We start from the raw sequence: 20636 nt of genomic DNA, 5'->3' as shown, positions 1-20636 counted from the left end.
CAGCAGTTCCCTGTCCCTCTTGAACTGGGGAGCCCAGAACTGGACACAGTATTCCAGTTGTGGCCTCACCAGTGCAGATTAGAGGGGGAGAATGACCTCCCTCGACCTACTGGCCACACTCTTCCCTATGCAGCCCAGGATTCCATTGGCCTTTTTGGCAACAAGGGCACATTGCTGGGTCATGGATAATTTACTGTCTACCAGGACCCCCAGATCCTTCTCCTCAGAACTACTTCCCAGCTGGTCTGCCCCTAACCTATACTGGTGCTTAGCATTCTTCCTCCCCAGGTGCAGGACCTTGCACTTGCTTTTGTTGTTGAACCTCATTAGGTTCTTCTCTGCCCAGGTCATGCTGGATGGCAGCACGGCCCTCTGGGGTGTCAGCCACCCCTCCCAGTTTGGTATTATCAGCGAACTTGCTGAGGATATACTCTGTCCCCTCATCCAGGTCATTAATGAATATATTGAACAAGACTGGACCGAGTATTGACCCCTGGGGGACACCACTGGTTAAAGGCCTCCAACTAGACTCTGTGCCGCTGATCACAACCCTCTGAGGGTTTTGCTGCCATGTAAGCCCCATGTCCCAGAAGAAGAGCAATTCCTTGGCTACTACTAGCTATGGTCATTTCTTTTATACTTTCTAACTGATGCATATGAAGTAGAAACACTGGAGAGGAATACAGTGAACTCCCAGTACCCAGCCCAGATCCAGGTAACTGGGAGAAGGTGAGCAGAAGCACTCCTTGGCCCTACCTTTGCTTTTGCAGTGTTACTTACATCCTACAAAGTACTTCACCTTAACCTCCCCTGCCCCCATTACCTCACCCTTCCAAATTTTTTCAGATTAAAAATTCAACAGATATCAGCGCTTTTGTGAGATTAAACTATGTTTTTTTCAATGTTCTTGACAGCCTAGTCAGGATTTAGGTAACTATTACTGAGTTTAATGAGCAAATTTCACTGTCTTCTAATAGCAAAATGATAAAAGATTACAGGATGAATGGAAGGCTATGAGACCAAGTGATAGCAGGACTGACGTAGGAGAATGGTTTTGAGTCAACCTGCTATAGAATTCAGACATTAAAGCAAGTGGAGTCTCAAACACATATCTCCCTTCTATCACTCTACATATACAGCTATATAATAATGAAGGATTATTGTATACAGTCATATGACATTGTAAAAATTTGATGGCTATTAAAAAAATCCTTGGATTGCACTCAGCCTCCAGAACAACAACAAAAATAAATCATATATGCTTTCTATGTGCAGATATCTACATTACAGAATACTTTCAAAAAGATTATATGAAAATTTCAAGATATGGTTAATATAGGCTATCTACCTTGACTTTCTATGAAACAACATTTTCCCTGAAGAAAGATGAGGAAAACTTAAACCTGATTTTTTTAATATATTTTTTTATGCATAGTTTAATATTACACTGAGGGGTGCAAAAATCCAGCAGCCCATCTAGTGCCTTTCAGCTTACAATGTACTGTCTGCATAGCAATTTTTAGATAACTAATATATACAATATATGATAAAGCTGACCTAAATGTATAAAATTCTGAGAACAGATTGATGGTTTTCTATTCAACGCTACACTGGCTGGCTACTGAAATATATAGTGTAAACCAAACACTATCTCCATGGTAATATGTGGGTCAACTGTAATGAATAAGAAGCTAATTGTCATATTTTCATGGATGATAATAAAAATAATGACCTGCAAGTCAGGATTTCCCTCGCTGGTGAGAATAATCTGAGTTAAAGAGCTTCTGGCTAACAACAAACTGCTAGGCACATTTCCCAAGTGAATGAGTTCTGCTTAATTAAACTTCATTGAGGAAGCTGCTACATATTTTACCAGCGAAAACCAAAACCAAAGCCACAAAAGAAAAAGAAAGCCAACTTACAAAGTGGGGATATATCGGTGTTGACATTTCCTCCTTTAGGATTCATCTTCTGAGCTTGACTTGCAGGAATAGGCTTATATGATTGACCTGTGGCTCTGTACATGGCTTGAACCCAGAGTATCCTATCTTGCTCATCGTCACTGGCAAATATCACAGTATCACCTTCTTTAACAGCATTGAAAAACACTCGACCACCCTGAAGACCTGGAGCAGGAAATAGGAAGGTAATCTTAATAAATACAAGTTACTTCTAAATCACTATCAATGTTTATTACGTGATTGGTTTTCCTCTGTGTGTTGGGGGGGGGTGGGGTGGTGAGTGTTAAAAGATTTTATAGGTGTTTATCACCTAGAAATATGATAACATTTAAAGCTGTAAGGATCAAGTGGTAATTCATGGAAGTAACATATAAGTAGAATAAATATAAAAGTCACAGGAGAAAATATTTCCATAACTCCATTTCCAATTCAATTCCAATTTATTTCTTATTCATCTTCCCGGTGTCATATGCTACTTTGTGTTTTACCTTCTTGGCACCATTTTCTTAGCTGGAACTCCCCACCAACTTTATCTCTTCTTGAACAGAGACAGCTTCATCTCTCTTATCAGTGTTGCTGCTCCTTCCTTGGTCCCTTTTTATCACTCCAGTGTTTTGTTCGGAGAGCGCATAACCAGAACAGCACACAACAGTCAGTGTGGCTGCGCCAGGTTTTTTTTATGACAACATTGTTTTGGCTTTCCAAACACCTTCTGAGCATTCTTTGCCTTCTCAATTATTCTAAACATCGAGCCAAAGTTTCCAAAGATCAATCTTCAATATCTTAGAAGTCTCTTAAATTCATAACCCTCCACTGCTTAGGCAGACAAGAATCGTTTTTCTCTACATGTGTAACTTTGATATCACTCTGCCACTTTAATACTAACTTGTGCAGATTCTTCTGATATCTTCTCATTTAGTTTTGATTACACTGAGTAATTTGTCTTTAGCAAGCACTGTCATCATTCACCTTCTTTTCTAAATAATTTATTTATTTTTATAACATTTTTTTTATTATTACTTCACAGTACACTGCCACATGACTCCACCATCAAAAATAGAGAGACAAGGTAAGGACTGACTAGAATTCATATCTTTTTCCTTGTATCATATGTGGTCTTACAATGTTTCAGGCATCCTTAGTGTAAGTTTATTGTTCATTCTTCTTACAACAAGCTTCTTTCTAAAAGCATGATTCTTTACACCAGAAAATCCTTGTGGAATAATTGCCAAAGAACCTTGGGTTTTTTTTGCAGCTAGATCAAAACGAGCAAATTGAATCAGCTGTTTTACACAAACTTATTGTACTTCAAAATCATGAAATGTACCTGTGTGAGGAGCTGTATAATCCACAGTGTATCCTTCGAGTTGCATCAGTTCCTGAGGCTCAGATTTCTTTTCTCTGTAACTGCACATTGCAAATGTGTATTGGCTAACCTGAATAAGAGAAGACTTCTTAATTGCTGAATTCCATTCCACAATTATATACACATGTACCACTGTTTAAATTAGCTTTCAGTTGTGTTGAAGAAATAAATATCTTTTTTTTTACAGTGCAAAACCGTGTTCTTTCCCTTTCCTGCCAAAAGGAAGGAAAACCAAAGCCATAAACACATCTTTCTGCAGTTTCCTGAAATACACTGTATTTTGGGCTGTTGCTTTACGAAAAATTGAAAGGAAGCAAGTTAAGTTTTGGTATGGAAAATAGTTGGTACTGACCAAACTGCTCAGTCAGTATACTGTGTGAGAAAAAAAATTCCTGTATTTTAAGAACCTGGAAAAAAAGGACTTTTACATATAACAGTACTGTTTGCAGAAGGAGTGCCACAATTATTATGCAGCTGGAAAGATGAACACATAACCTGGCCAATTCTAGTTAAAGATGGTAAGTACTAGAACCTTCAGTTCAATTTTATAGTCTAATTGCATCTTTTGCACCTGTATTCACACCTATCTCCAGGTTGCTTGGCTCACTGGATAGAGTAATGTGTAAGCCAAGCAGCTTGCAGCTGGCATGACAGCATCAGCTACTTCTCATCAAGTACAATTGTTAAAAAAAAAAAAAAAAAATAAAGCAATAAGAAGAGAATCTATCATCACATGGTTTAAGATTCCCTAGACAGAATAGAAAGCAATAAGGAGAGCCAAGGAAAAAGTTACTGGAAAGGTAAAGAAAGGAAGAGCTGGGAGAGGAAAAGCAATCACTGAAACAAAACTGGGATGTTACCAGCCTTAAACGAAGGGCAGGAAAGACTATAAAAGGTGACCAGAGGAGCAAGCTTGTGAATCTGTGAACACTTGAAACTTAAGGGAACTGAATTTCCATGAGCTGCTGAAACTCTTGTCTCCAAGGACTGTAGGATACCCGGCCAACCAATTTGTTTTGGACTACAATATCATTTCTTAGATCTGTAAAATTATGCAAGGATCTAAGGATAGATAAGGAGCTTGTCTGATAGTTGATGGGCTGTCTTTATCTCAGTTGCTGACTGCTCAGCTAACTCCTACTTAGATTCATTGCTTTGGCTACAACTTCAGGAATGATCCTGAATGATCCTGAATCCTGCCAATATCCTATCAAAAGTAAAATTTTGACACCTGATTTCAGCTTCATTCACATATTTGCTGGTGCTGCACCTGCACACTGCTCTTCCTCAGAATCCAGTGACTTCAACTGTAACTGACAAAAGATTTTGAATTTCTGTAAAAATTGATATTTTGGAAAATAAGGATAGAAGGCATGATTATTATCTGCATAATGCTCTAAAAATATTTCATTATTTTAAGTATTTGGGTCTTTTTGAAACAGGATTATGCTGTGCTATGTCTGCAGAGCGTATGGTAACTGAAATCCTCTGCCACAGTGTGTACGAGCAAAGGGAACAAGAGTAGCAGCTCTCTGCAAAATTGCCATCAGGCCTCAAATGCTGAACTGCTGTCTCAAGAACCACAGTAGAAGTCTACAGCTGAAATAAATTAAAGATAGATATTCTAGTTTAATTAATACATCAGTTAAGTGAAGGCAGTTTTATAGGAGATAAGAATTTGAGAGACACTGTTGGACAACTAAAACTGAGTGCCAATTTTCCACATCAAATTTAGTACATTCACTTAAGCAGGCTGTACCAAGGAGAAAGAGATAAATATAAATAAACATAAAAAAACCCTTGCCCATCACTTTCAGAAATTCAGATTTTCAGGCCAGAAGGGACTATTACAACCAGCCAGCCTGTCCTCCAGCATCACATACACGACAGAATTTCACCTCGCTGTTTGTGCATTGAGCCCGTAGTTTTGCTTTCACTTATAGCATGTATTTTAGAAAATTACTGTATTTTGGTTTAAAGGCATTAAGTTATCCCTGGGCTGGCAGGGCAGGGCCTGGCAGGCATGGCCCAGCCAGGAGCAGGGCAGACAGGGGCACTGGGGCAGCCCTGGCCCCGGGCAGGGGGCACCTCCCTGGGCACAGGCTGAGGCCCGGCTAGGATGTGGGTCCACGGATGGGCCCAGCTCAGCGTGGCCCATGGCCGGGCAGGGCAGGGCTGTGGGGACCTGGAGCCCAGCCCTGATGAGGTGTTGCTGGGGCAGGGTCTGAAATGGGGTCCTGGCCACGGGCAGGGTGGGGAGGCCCTGGGTGGGCCAGGCAGGGACAGCTGGGGACGGTGGTCCCCTCATGACCCTGGCACAGGGCTCAGCCCCTGTCCATGTCATCTGCCCTAGGCCCAGCAGCAATATCACCTCTGTTGCTGCTTGGTATTTCCCTGTTTATATTCCCAAGAACCATATTTGCCCTCATGCCCAAGCATGGAGGGAGCTGTTTGTTAGTCACACACCTCTAAAACTTTTGCATGTATTTCACGAGAGCTCCCTCCTCTCCTTTTCTTGTAAACTGAACCTACAGATTTAGTTTCTGATACATGGCACTGCTGTAAAAACATTCTTCAAATTACTCACTTTTGTTGAATGAGATAACCAGGCAAGCACCCACATCACTTACATTTACATGTCTACAACTCCATATAATCACACTGTACAGACAAATTCAGCCATCAAAGGGAAGCTAGCAGACACTAACTGTGGAAATGCATAGGATGGCCAGCTTTTTCTGATTCCTTCAGCCACTCTATGTTTTTGAAGATCAGCTTGTGGAAGAGCTGGGTTATGTGTCTTTGTTAATTTTTAACCTTACCCCTATGACAAGACAGAGATTATAATGCTGTTGATTTTACATTCTTCAAACATATTTCAAGTGCATTCTTTTATTTTAAAGGAACAATTTATTAGAAGATACTCATTTCAAAATCAGTCTTACACGTCATCTTTTTGTTGAAAATGAGATGTTTTAAAGTCCTTCCACCAAAGCATAAAATAGAAAAACTCCAGAAAACTTTTTTGGGAAAAAAAAGACTTAACTAAATAAAGACATACAGAATTTGCCTTGCTTGTTTACATTCGCAGCCTCTTAAACCCTTTTCCTTATTGTTATTGGTGGGTGCTATCAGTTATTACAGAGAGAATCACCAGCACAATCTGCAATTATATAGATCTATGACTGGGTTTAAGTGTGGTTTTAGTAGTTAATGGAGCTGTAGGTAGTTTTACCTTAGAATTCAGCAAATTACTATCAATATTTCATGGAATAATGGGTACTCAAAAGTCAAGACTATGTACACCGCCTTTTCAGTCAGAAACAGAATCATGCCAGCATCTTAAATAGTAATTCTTGATAGGAGAAAAGGCAATCCTCTTCCTATAATTGCATTTACCTGAATTTCATAATCTTCCAGAGTTCTGAACACCTGACTAGCAGACATTGTACCTTCTTAGTAATGAAGTAGAAAACCAACAACCTGCACATGCACGACAGAGAGATAGGCACAGAAATATGGACATGACTTCTGAGCAGCGTCACTAGGGGACGTCCCCATGGGGCAGAAACACCCCACATTCAATGTGCCAGGAGAAACCATTACTGCAAACGTGGAGGCTGAGTCTCTGGCCAGCCTGCTTCAGGAGTTCGGCAGGAAGAACCAGCCTGCATAGCTGGGGTGTTTTGAAAAAAATTATCCATGAAACAAATGACTGAATTTTCAAACATTAGAACAGAAATTAAAATGACAGAACTGAAACTGTAAACAGAGTATGTCCAGCTGAGGCTTTTTACCTAACATGTTACGTCCTTGTCTTTTTCCAGTTTGAAATGAATAACTTTTTAGAGAAATGACTGAAAAAGGAAGAAAAGCAAATACAATGAAGAGGTTAAAATTTCCAGACTCTGTAACCTTCCTATAACATTGAGCTGTTCTTTCGCAAACCACTAACAACTTCTAATATGTGTAGCAATAACGAAGATGCACATTACTCACATCGTGCTCCTGAAAAATCAACATTATTCATCTAATTTCACACCTGAGTTAAATTTCCAAAGCATGTGTAAATCATACTGATAGCCTCTGTCTTACAACTGAATTTGATGGCCTTAATATTTTACTAACGTAAGCTAAAAGCTAATCTATAGAGGAAGACTCATCAATATGTCAATAATATATCAATACAACAGACCGATATTCATTACTGAATGCTTATTTCACACGTATTGACTTCAGCTTATTGTCATTGTATATATTACGGCTGAACTATATAAATGAGCTAGAGCTGTCTGGACAGTAAATATTGATTTAACACAGTATTTTTTATATAGCCTTATTGAGTTGATAGCTGCTTTAAAATGAAATAGATTTCTAAATCCCATCACAGTTGGAAAATTCCTGTAATATTCTCCTCCACTATTTCAATTTCAGCATAGAAAGCAGAAGATAGTTAAAATTAACTTGGCTGGAATAAACTGGTCTCCCAGGTGGCTCTGTATCACACACACAGAAAGACTATGTTTCTCTTAGGTGTGCACTTTAAAACTCAGATGATGCCTGTGGCTTAGAGGAAGAGAACAAGGTCTTTCTTTTTGTGAAAGAGGGGATGTACACCTAGGAGGAGCGTGAAAGAAAAGCATGAAGGACAAGGGAGCATTCTAGGCTTTGTTTCTTTTTTCCTGAAACTTTATGTTATTTTTCCTTCACATCCATGCCTTCAACAGCTATCCTCTATAAAGATCTTTCCAATGTTTACAAATCAATAAAGTCACAAAAAGTCCTCATCTCTTCACAGAGGACCTTGGTAAAATCAGAACCAAAATGAATTCATTAGACTTTCCGGAAGATCCTGTTCAACCTTATAACAATTACTCCCTGATTATCAGTATGCAAGCCTATTCCCACTGAAGCCAGGGAAAACACTGTATTGACATCAAGCTTAGCAAGAATAACACACAAATAATCTCAGCTTTTAACTTTAATTAAGACCTTGTTCATGATTATTTTTTTTTAGATCCTTACAATTTTCATTATTTAGGAGTAGGAAAGAGACCAGGTGAGTGTGACTGGTAGAATGGTAGAGAAAGGAATCAGGTTTTCTGCAAAGCAGTTTTACAAGCCTTCATTCTTAAAAAAGCCTCATTAACAGGCTTCATCCTTTGTATGACATTTATGGAGACTCACACTTTAACTGTTTCCTGTCAACAAAACAAAGGACACAGAAGAACAGCATTCTCTGAACTGACTCAGAACAACAACAAATTTGTAACTGGAATCTGAAGACAAGTGCAAACAGAAAGTACTTATATTTCCAAAGATTCACAAAAATTATTGATTTCTCAGTTTTGACCACTCAAAATCTACTTTTCTATTCCTGTTATATTAATCTCATGTTAATGTCACTTGTCATGTTAATGTCATCATTCACTAGTATGTGAAAATGTGTTCTGGGTTTGGACAAAGTTAAAAGTATCAGTGCACATAATTTTTGTGGTCAATACAAAATACTGCACTAGATTTTCTACAATGACTACATAACAAGATTTTACCCGATTTAATATTGCAAGGAAGAACACAAAACCAAAGCATTTTTCAAAAAATATTTACCAAAGAGTTTTTAATAGTGACTATTGTTTTTATTTAATTTTAAAGGCAGTAAATCTTTGTTGAGATAGAATAAATGAAAGAGTAAGTACAATCCACTTTGTGGAATATAACTATTTTAAATTGAGCACTGCTAGAAAGCTGTCAGCGGAATGCTTCAAGGTCACAACAATTTCATTCAGAAATTTGTAGGTTCCAGTTGACACATTGCTCAGTGTAGGGAATCATTTATATAAATGTAAAACTCAATGACATTTTTGTTTACTACATATATGAATAAAATAAAAAAATACCCTGGATGTCTCTCTGCTGTAAGAGGCTTACAGTAGTGCTTCATATGTTACCTTAAGATACTGATTTACAAATGGCTCCAGAAACCATACCTAAGAGAACTGATAGCCCAAGACTACTTTTTAATGAAATCTCATGACAGACTACTAACCTGAACAAGAACAAAGTAGCGTTTTTTCCACCTCTTCCAAACCTTCTGTCCTAGAGCGTACAAATATCTGCAAAGGAAACAATAAAGGGAATGTTCTTCCATTAATAAGAAGCACGGTATTAGAAGGACCCAATGCAAATGAGTGTATTTATTTGCTTTATCTACTGAGCCTCTTTTTCAATGTTGTCACATCTAAGAAGTGATCTTTTGTTCTATTTACTCAGACCATAAAAATGCAAAGAGATATTCCCTTTCACTCAAAATATGACAAAAAAAGCAGAAATAAATGATCTCATGTTTAAGAAGACTAAGCTGCTTATCACTTATATCTCACCAAATGCCTCTGAAAACAGTAAAAAATAGCTTAAAGTGTTTCCCTTGCCAACACAGAAATACTGAATGTTAGAAAAGTTAAACTCCCCAATATTTTTTTTTCGATTTGGTTTCCATAGATTTGCTAGTGTTCTCTCACCTGTGAGAAGTCAGTCACGACGTCAGTTTGAAAAAATGTTCAAATAACAAAATGCCAGCAGACAAACAAGATTAATTTTTTTTCCAAAGTAAACTAGAATCTAATTTCCCAAACAGAAGCCCTTCACTACTCTTAGATTACAAAAAACCTCCTTGTCACCTTGGCAATCACCAGGCTTTGAATCAGATGATGGAATCAGGAGTATCAACCAGTGAGACGACAAAATCACAGATGTTGATACTATTTGGTGGTAAGGAAGCACTCCCATTACCAATGAAATAGCAGCAGGTTTTATGGCATTATAGTGACACTTTTTCCTGGTCATGTTGCACTGTTGTTAACAAAGACAGCAAGAGGAAAAGGATGAGCTATGGGATTGTATGCAAGAGCCTACAAGTGGTAAGGATCTGCTGCTTCAAATCTGACAGGAGAGCAAAATATTACCTATGAGATGTCCCTTCTGGCTGGCCAGCTTATATCAAGGGTATCGAGTACAACTAGGTGGGCAAAAGGCAGAGCAAAGATCCAAATTGTTCAGATCAATGAATGCTGGCTTCACAGTGCACTCTCCAGAGGATGCTGGCATATATATTATGGAGAAGTTATAATGACTAGGATTGGAGATGGTTGGTTGGATGGTTGGTAGATGAACGAGTGCCTTTGCAATAAAGGTCTGCTGCCCTCTACTTTGTGATGGCTTTTGGGGCTCTGTTGCCCGGTGGTTCTGAACTCAGTTGAAAAACAGCAATCAACCAATATCTCACGTGAAACAGTCAAGGAAGATACAGGCAAAACTTTTTCCCCACCTGTCCTGGGCATACACTCAAGAACATTTGTTACTGCCTTAGGTATCACAAAGGACAAATTTTTGTCAAACATGAAGGCTCAGTGTAATGCTTATTTACGATGGTGGTTTGTTAAACCACATTATTTCTCCCTCGTTACTATGACACAGATATCTTGCCCTTCTTCAGCTCCTGCTACACCTGTGTTGAAGCTCTGCCTTGCTTGCTTAGTCTACTTTTTATTCATGTGAGAGGAAAATTGGCTTTGTGTACATGATTACCATGTGATGTAGCTTTCTTTGAATAGTCCAGATCCTGCCAGGCTCATTTTAACTTCTTAATTCTATGATTATTATAAATTCAATAAAAAGAAAGGAGAGGAATAAGGGCTATGTCAGAAAGGGTACCAAAAAAAGGGCCTAAGTTTTGCAACTAAAGAAGCATTTACCTCACAGAGTGATAAGCGTATATTCCCCTACAAAATACTAACTGTTATGCTTTTCATATATGTTTCAGAAGACCCAGGCATGTTCCCCTAAACCGGAACATTTACCTTCCCCAAAGCATACCACACTGCCATGGCCCCTGTTAATCTCTTTACTATTACCATAGGGTGGAGAGGGAATGACTGATGAATTTCATTCAGCCTTGAAGATAAATGACCAGGGGGGAGAAAAGTAAATGGGCCCACAGGTGGCCTTTGAGCTCTCTCAGTCCTAAACCTGCCCTGTTCTTCATGGTGATCCTGCCTCCACATCCCTCAGAATACCTTGTAGGTTTCTCTGATGTATGTCGGAGGACAACTGTCCCGTGGACTGCATAGACCAACTGAGAATACACAGTTCACAAATGCTGCAATACAAAGATATCCTGACCATGTTCCCACTCTCTTGGCATGTCTTAAATGACTGTAAAGGAGCCATAGACTAACACAAAATTCCTCATACTCAAGATTAATCCTGGTATCGTCATCAGCAGTGACTACATTCTAACAGGGACATGGCAGAAAATAAGTAACCCAACCCTAGAAACACCAGGTTTAATTGATTCTTTTTCATTATTAACTGCACCTGGTATGGAAAGTGTAGGGCAACTAAGATGATTAAGGGAGTGGAGCATCTCCCTTATGAGGAAAGACTGAGGGAGCTGGGTCTCTTTAGTTTGGAGAAGAGGAGACTGAGGGGTGATCTTATTAGCGTTTATAAATATATAAAGGGGGAATGTCATGAGGATGGAGCCAGGCTCTTCTCAGTAGCGACCAATGATAGGGCAAGGGGTAATGGATTCAAGCTGGAACACAAGAGGTTCCACTTAAATTTGAGAAGAAACTTCTTCTCAGTGAGGGTGACAGAGCACTGGAACAGGCTGCCCAGGGAAGTTGTGGAGTCTCCTTCTCTGGAGACATTCAAAACTCGCCTGGACGCCTTCCTGTGCAACCTCATCTAGGTGTTCCTGCTCCGATAGGGGGATTGGACTAGATGATCTTTTGAGGTCCCTTCCAATCCCTAGCATACTGTGATACTGTGAAAAGTGCTTTTAAAATAGAAGATCTTAAAAGAATATTTTAAATTACTCTTCATGTAAGGTCTACTACATATGGTCCTGCACTACCAGGCAGAACTATCACAAGTAAATTCAAAATTATAAAATAAGAAAGCATACAAAAAAGAAATTAAATAGCAATGTGCACTTTTCATTCCTCCTATAAATCATTTCCAACTAAGGTGTTAAATAAGAGCTTCCTTGGGAAACAAAGGAGTAGAACATTAACTACTTAATTTTAAAATCTGCTGGTCTTAGATAAGATTAGGTAGCAAAGAAAATAGCATTCATGATACAAAGCTGGGATTTAGTATAAAAGTGAAAAACCTTACATTACTTGGTTTTACAAATCACTATAAACACACAGCTATAATCTTATGTTATTAGTCCCTGTTCCAGTGCTATCTCTAATGGTGACAGGTTTTTTCTAATGTACAAAGTTTCAGCCATATACAAGGGATGTATCCAGTGTTCATCTTAAGTGTGCATGCTCCTGAAAGATGCTCAAGTCTAACATTTATATCCAGAAGGAGCCAAACATCCTATAGACTCCTAGAATGCTGTTTGAACTTCTCTTTCCCATTTATTTTCCATTGAAAAAAATGGGAAGCAAAGGAAAGAAGATGGAGGCTTCCTCTTTACAAGGAGCCACATAGAAAAGGTGAAGGGTAATCGGCACAAGTTACTCCGGGGGAGATTCTGATTGGACACGAAAGGAAAATTTTTCACAATGAGGACAATCAACCATTGGAATAATCTCACCAGGGAAGTGGTTGATGCCCCAACATTGGACACTTTTAAGATTCAGCTGGACAGGGTGTTGGGCCATCTTGTCTAGAGTGTGCTTTAAGAAAGGTTGGATGAGGTGACCCCCGAGGTCCCTTCCAACCTGGTATTCTAATTCTTTGACCTAAGAACCTTGACAAATTTGGACAGTAATATATAACATTTGTATAAACTGCAGCTGATGTCTGGAACAAGAAAAGTCTACAAAATCCAGTTTCCAGAATTAAATGACACTTGGGTTCCACAACTGGAGAAGAAAATTAAGAGGTTAACAGATACCAAAGTCCTAGAGCTAAGTTGAAGAACATTTTATTATTAAGATGGGGAATTGCACCATTTTTCATGGGTTTCAGGTAAACGTCAGTACCACAAACCAGAGCAGACCCTCATAGTCACAAGCTCACAGAACTGCGGCCTATTTCTCTACCTGTATGTGTACCTGTATTCATCTATAAGGCTTGCTCACTCCCTCCACCCAAAAAAACGTGCACAAGATGCATAGCGTTAATTCTTCAGACTGCTTTTAAAACCCTCAGCAGCAACAAGAAACATACAACAGCCATTCCTCCAAACATTGTACCTTTCTTTAGATAAAATACTCTGTGCAATGCAAAGAAGCAGCTGATATTCAAAAGTAGCCAATTCCATATTTCTAAAAATTAACCACACAATTTGCTACAATTTTTCTCACTCCAATTTGGGTTCCAGGGTTGGGATAATCTAAAATAATTCTTTAATTATTACAGTTCAGCTAAACAGCGAGAAGGAAAATACTGAAATAGTTTCCCTGTATCTAAGCACTGAAATAGTAATTGCTTATTACTAAATAGATTTATTTTGACATCTCTTTAAGGCCATGTTTTGAGAGTGTTTAATGAGTAAACTGACAAGAAGTTAGGAAAGATTGGTTTTCTGATGCACATAGAAACAGATATAGAAGCCAGACTTTTATTCTATTAAAATATATTAATATAATAAATTATATGTATACATAATATCTATAACTGTACATGTGCATTTTAGAAAGCATATTTAGTTAGTAAGTATATGCTTGGTTGCCTTCTTCAGTCTTTTTATATTATTCACATAATTTCCGGTACCTTAAGACTAATACACCTGCTTTTATACAGCACATAGAAAATAGGACCTTGAAAATAGGACATTGAGTCATTAACTGCTACACCAATGTATTTTCTAACACAGTTTTGCAGTAATATGAAAATGCACCCAAACGTACAAAACATGCACTTTCCTGAGACTTTTGCTCTTAAAAACAGTTCCACAATTTTTCCATTATTTCATACTGCTTTCTCTCTCTTCCCTCAGTCCTGAATTAAAAAGTAAAAACCGGATTTGTATGAAGTCACAGATTTACTTGATTATACCTCACAATGCTTATAATATGGCAGAAAAATAAACATTTAATATTTAAAGTCCATTTTCCTGGAAAACAAATAAGAATACAAGCAATTACATTTCCACTACAAAACACCGAAACACCTGCATAAAAATGTTATATAAATCATCTTGTCTCAGTGAGTATCGTTTTCTCCTCTGGAAACAGAACAAACAAACTGAACAACAATTTTCTTTAAAAAGCCTAAGTATCGCTATATTTTAAATATATAAAGGTGGAATATTTTCAAAGTGTATTGCCTTGTGTTACAAAAATGCAAAAGCATATTGCTAAATATTATAGTTCAGTTTCAATTACGTGATGGCATACACAGGAAAGAAGGTGGCAGCTTATTTGCTCTAAGTCCACGCTGTGAGAGTGCAGGGTTCTACTTTTTGATGAAAAAATCAGCACTAATGAATAGCTGAAAAACATAATTGAGTGTGGAATACCGGAGCTATTCACTGCTGGAGAAATGAGAAAGGACTTATTACTTCTACAGAGATCATTTTTAGACTGGCCTTTTTATTCCAAGGAATGAAGCAATCTATCTACATCTTGAATGATAAATTCTCTACTTGTAAAAGGCTTCATTTATCACAAACAATGAAAAAAATATAGAAAGAAAAATCAATACGTGTAGCAGTTTAGTCCAGCAAAGGCCTTTCTTAAAGAGAAACCTCAGTCAAGGTTGAAAGAGCAATTAATGCAGTCTCAAAAATCTGGGCCACTCTGATAGAGTTCGGTTAACATGTGGCAGAAGTAATCATCCACTTGTGAAAATGATTTTCAGTTCATTCTCAAACACCTTTCAGACACTCATGATCCCATTTAACTGACAACAATACAGGCTATCTGTGGGCATCATTGCATTCGCTGTGAGAGCCAATGGGGACCAAATGCCCACAGGCACTTTCAGTCATCCCTGCACGCTTGCATAAAAGGAATCTTCCTTGCACCGCATTCCTTCTTTTATTTAACCCCGAAAGATTAAGCCATTTTTTTTGTCTTCAGTTGAGGACGAGAGAGAAAACTGATTCAAGACAACAATATGACCTGGGTCATAAGAAACCTAGCTGTAAACATTCTCGGATTCATTTTAGTACTCTCTGTGCTCTTGAGAAAGAGAACTAAATAAGCCTTCAACAGATGGAACGAAAAGGAAATCAGCGTAAACTTCTACTGTAATTATGCCTGCTAAGGATAAAGAAATGTTGAAGAATGTCAAGTAATATAAACAGCAAAGCAACAGAAAACAGTTCAATTTATTCCAATGAGCAAGATACTCATAATATGAACAGGAAAACCTGTGGGGATTTTTTCCGCTCTAAACAACTTTTCACTTAGAGTATAAATGGTTATTGGTATGCTGGACGATCAGATATCCCTAGATTCTTTAACAGTGATATCTTACTGCACTCCCAAGCGCTTCAACATTTGTGAATATGCACGCCAGTACTTATGGAACCCGCGAAGTAACTGCAATGGCAACTTGAGAATTATTAATCCAATTTATGTCATATCATGAAACCTATTTGGTATGTAAAGTGGGAGTGTTTGTCAAGACAGAAAAACATCTTTTAGCCTTTAGAGAATTCCATGCAACAAAAGAATGAAATCCTTCAGGTGCAACATAAATGTAGAAAGTGCTCCAATTCTAATGTAATCTAACTGTAATGTAAACTACGAAACAGCTGGTGCTGAGGAGCAGACATCCACTCTCTGTGCTTTTTGATGTAGCTTACTTTGATCTGAACCTATGGACCAAATAGCTACCAGTGGTTGCAGCATGGTACACCCCTGGAGCTCATCTTTTGGTTCAATTTCATCTAAAAGGATAACAGCCTGCGAACACAAACTGTTCCCTGAGGTGAAACAAAGCGCAGTAAGCAGGAACAATGAAGAGATTGGTTTTAAAAGTGAAAATATGAATTGAAATGCTAATGTTGATGTAGTAGAAAAAGTTTCAATTGCACTGCTCTCCCTTGAACACGCAGTTTGGCTGTGGCAACAGTTCTTTACATTGCCAGACCTCAAATCAACTCAGAAGCATCCTGGGCATCCAGAAACATCTAGGCATCCAGCCCAGACACCTCTGCATCTCACTGGAAGCACATGACACTGCAATTAAGAAAACTAGTGATCCTTTTTCCAGACAGGCAGTGGTACTATTTGTCATCTAGAAAGCCTAAATGGCCAAGGACCTGTTAATATGAAAAATCTACTTTTGTTTCTAGGCCATATGCTGCCACTGATGGAATCAGTCAAAACACCCTGCTCAGTGTCACACTGGTGTAAAACAAATCAATGAACTAAGCTGCCAACTGAAGTGACTCCAATTCTGGAGTGTTGAAAGCAGCCCACTTTTGGGAAGAGTGGCTGAGGCTAGGAAGAGCAGTGAACTCTTTCAGGAATGATACTTGGCTTTGGTTATCTCTGGCTGGTTATGTATTTCTTTTCACCATGTAGAAAGCTCCTTTTGAATTGATATAACTTTAATTTCATAAAGAATACAAACCTCAGCAGAGCTACTTTTGCCTTTTCTTTTTGTAATAACATATATAGGCAGAACAAGATGCATATATTTCCATCTTATAAACTGTCAGTTCTAAGTATTTTCATAACATTTGTTGTCATCATCACTATTAGGTATTTTAAAGTTATTATGGATTAGTATAAAGAGGTACATCTTATCTATCAAAGGCATGAGGAAATATGTCACACCTGGTGTCCCTACTCGTGATTTTAAATGAAGCACAGAAATTATGATAATAAGTTAGTCTAGCAGTTTCCTTCCATGTGTGAACACAGAAGATACGTATTCAGAATGTTTTGGTATTTTTAAACCACTTTTTAAAATTATTGACAGTTGGATTTTTTTAAAAATCCCTGAAATAATTCAATTGAAAACACCATTTTAAAACATCACTGAAGTTTTGAAACAAATCAGTATAACAAGTCCTAACTTAAATTTCTTTATTTTCTTAATAGGAACATTGCTTGATACTTGAGTAGTGCTTTATAAACTTCAGGTAAGTACTGCCTAACAACAGTCCAGTGAGGGAGGTCAGCATTATTACATTAGCTTCTCTGGGAGGGAAACCGAGGTGGAGAAGAGCGAGAACTGTTTGGAACCCAAGGTCCCAACACAGCAGAAGAAACATTTGGGAAAGCCTCACTCCAGCCCTTATCTTCCAGACACTGGAAAATGCATTTCAGAAGCCAGTAAAGCTGTTCAGCCCTTTCACTCCATGCGTGAAAACATGCAAATCATCCATGAATTAAAAAAATATAAAAGAAAATGTTCCAAAGGGAAACAGCAAATTAAATACATTTGTCTCTGTGTCACTTTCAGTGACTGTTTCCCTTGTACTTTGTATGGATCCGGTGTAAACTACTTGGGGCACATTTCAGCTTCAGAGCTTTACAAATTACACTTTGGGAGTGCCCTTCTGTCTCCACTGCCTACACCAGATCCCCACAGTGCCAAGACTCCAAATTTAGGTGGTGAGGTTAGTTGCCTGAAAATAGATGAAATGAAGGAGGCTTCTGCACCTAGGCGTCATGAAAAGGAGATAATGTGACAGTCACGGAGAATGTTTGTTGTTTGCAATCTGACAAAAGTACTCATTCTAAAGCACAATTCAGAATAATATACATTAGTTTGCTCTTTTCAGTCAGTTCTATGAGGTAAAGCTTCTGTGGATGCAATGACTGAACTTAGCTGGTAATGAACAGAGAGTACGTTGACTGAAAAAATTTCAAAATGCTTCGCACACTTGGTAGAAAAAATTTCTTTTCAGTTGCGCTACAACAGAGCAGTCCAGAATGAAAAGTGCTAGAGTACAATTTAAGGAACAATAGGGAAAATGCAGTTACCTGCTTGGAATTCACATACAATCTTTCAAATGGCATTCTCTCCCCACACTGCAGAAATAAAAAGCTTTTTATTAGGAGCTAAGTGATTTTCTTCTGGATTAAAATTTTGACACTTCATGCTCTCGTACATTGGAAAAGTCCCTTTTAATCTACTAGACTTCATGTAAACATTGAAACCAATGAATACCACTTCTTTTTCCACCCAACATACAAGAGCAGAAAAACACATGATGCTGCCTGTATCAGTGGTGCAGACTGTCTCCGTTGCATCTCTAGCACCTCTATGGAACGCAGGAATAGTGCCAGACATTAATTTCCATTCTCACACAGCAAAGCAACTGTTATGGCTTGTTTTCATGAACTCAAATTAGTTACATTTAATTGTGCATTTTAGGCATTCCTGGACAGGTCTGCGAAAGAGAAATTCAATTGCATGGAATGTTGGTACACACAAAGAACCACATCTGGCTCAGACAGTCGTTACTCTGCAGACAGGTGGAATCTAAAGAGTACTGAGACTACTCTTACAAACTTTCCCAGTCAGCTGCTGCTGGTGCCGGCAGGAGACACGATACCAGGTCAGACGAACATTCGGTCCAAGACAATAAGGCTAATCTAACATTCTGAGAGAGACATTGTGCCTTGGAAAACCTACCAGTGCAGAACAACAACTGTAGGTGATCCTTTCATCTTAAGTTAGAGTCAAAAAAGTACTTTTATACTCCTGGCCACCTTTTGATGACGATACAGGAGTAAAAACAAGGAAGAAACTTTTCATAGTGTGGCCCGGCCAATCAGCTCTCAAAGTATCCATTTTAAGAAACTTTCCTATACAGAATGCATTCAGAAATTTAAAGATTCCAAAGAAACAAAAAAGACTTCTGATTCCATGTCACTTCTGCTCTTTTGAAGAAACTTTCTCTGTGAAAGAATGTAGAAGTGGCACCCAAAAGCACATTCAGGGCTGTATCTTGTTCCCAACAGGATGTGGAGTGAAGCAGCGACTGGATGGAAGCATGAATCCCCAGAATCCCCAGAATTTTCTCCTATACTCAAGCTATTACTGGCTCTAGGAGTTTCTTTATCTAGAAATGGTGTCTCTATTTACTATTTGTTAATGGATTTTTGTTTCAATGAATTTCCACAACGGCTTTCTCAACGCTTTTAAACTTTCTAAATCTGCACCTAGTAGCACAGTTCCAAATCTTAACTACCTATGCCTAGAAGCAGGTCTTCTGGTTCGCTCTGAAACTTACACCTACTAGCACTACTTTGTGATTTTCTTGTGGCACTGGAAGAGAGAGCTTCCAGTGTACAAAAATTTACATTACAACTGTTAAAGTGATTGGATGTTTATTCTTGGAAATGCCACACAGAAACAATCAATCAAAACTGAATTCCACAGGAGTTATTCTAGGAAATGGTAGAATTGCATCACTGAGAAATATATCTACTTTAAGAAACGTACTTTAATATCCCTTCATGGAATTCAGGATTTTTAAAATGGATTAAGATAATTAGGAAAAAAATAAAAATCCTCGAGAAATGTTAATACGCTATGAATATCCTGAAAATGGTTTTGTTTTTGATGGTTACACAAAACCAAAAAAAGTGATATATGAGACAGATGCAAGCCCAAAACAACAGCATAGATTTGCTCTTTGTCAAGAGTTCTTTACCATAATAAATACATAGAAAATAAATACATTCAAATGCACTGTCCTTGCACTAGAGTTATTAAACTGGAGCTGATTCGCATTTGGAGATGTAGAAGTAGGACTTCAGGAATACAGAATTTACCACCTGTGAGGGAGCATCAGAGCCATCTACTGGGGTCAGCCCATTCCTGCTACACAGAATTGCTCTGATAAGCAACTGTCTCCCCAAAATAGCAATACTAAAGTGATATTCAACCGTAAAACTGCTGTTACCTAAAAATAAAATTAAAAAGCCCTAAAATCTAAGAGAAAATATAAGTTGTAACAGTGATGAACTGGATTTGAGGGGAGGTTTGAGCGGTTTCTCCTCACTTGAAGTTTTAGAAATACTTTCTTAAAAATAGCATTTGTTTGTTTGTAACATAAAGGGTAAAATGTCTTCTATGAGTGTTCTGGTGATCAATTTAAGTGGAACAAAAAATATAATTAATCTTGCAAGTATCACTCATTGATTACTGTTCAAATGTGAGACAGATTTTTCAGTCTCTTTCCCCAAACAGAACTTTACATGTGTGCGTATATATATTTAGACATACATATATAAAAGGACTAATTTCTTGCCATAACTCAGTCAGGAGTCAAGAGAGTAGAGTAGTTCCAGTGTCCCTTAAACCTACTGGAATAGCTACCTGCAATCTGAAAATGTTTGACTTACCAAAATCCAATAACAGATTTTATTGGA

The 20636-nt window shown here is 38.1% G+C and overlaps 1 protein-coding gene across 6 annotated transcripts in view; it reads right to left on the bottom strand.

The window, feature by feature from the left end:
- Window positions 1–20636, bottom strand: part of CADPS2 (calcium dependent secretion activator 2) — a gene marked incomplete at its 5' end in the record, with an annotated part of 318699 nt that overhangs the window by 111329 nt on the left and 186734 nt on the right. For all 6 annotated transcript variants that reach the window (XM_082495412.1, XM_082495415.1, XM_082495411.1 and 3 more), the window contains 3 exons: window positions 1923–2126; window positions 3289–3397; window positions 9377–9443. In XM_082495412.1, coding sequence (XP_082351538.1) covers window positions 1923–2126; window positions 3289–3397; window positions 9377–9443 — 380 coding nt within the window. The remainder of the gene's footprint in view (window positions 1–1922; window positions 2127–3288; window positions 3398–9376; window positions 9444–20636) is intronic.

The sequence above is a fragment of the Vanellus vanellus genome (genome assembly GCF_965231255.1).
Source record: "Vanellus vanellus genome assembly, chromosome: 1".
NCBI lineage: Eukaryota > Metazoa > Chordata > Aves > Charadriiformes > Charadriidae > Vanellus > Vanellus vanellus.
Note: the sequence above shows the minus strand (reverse complement) of the source record. Positions and strands in the feature narration are given on the sequence as shown.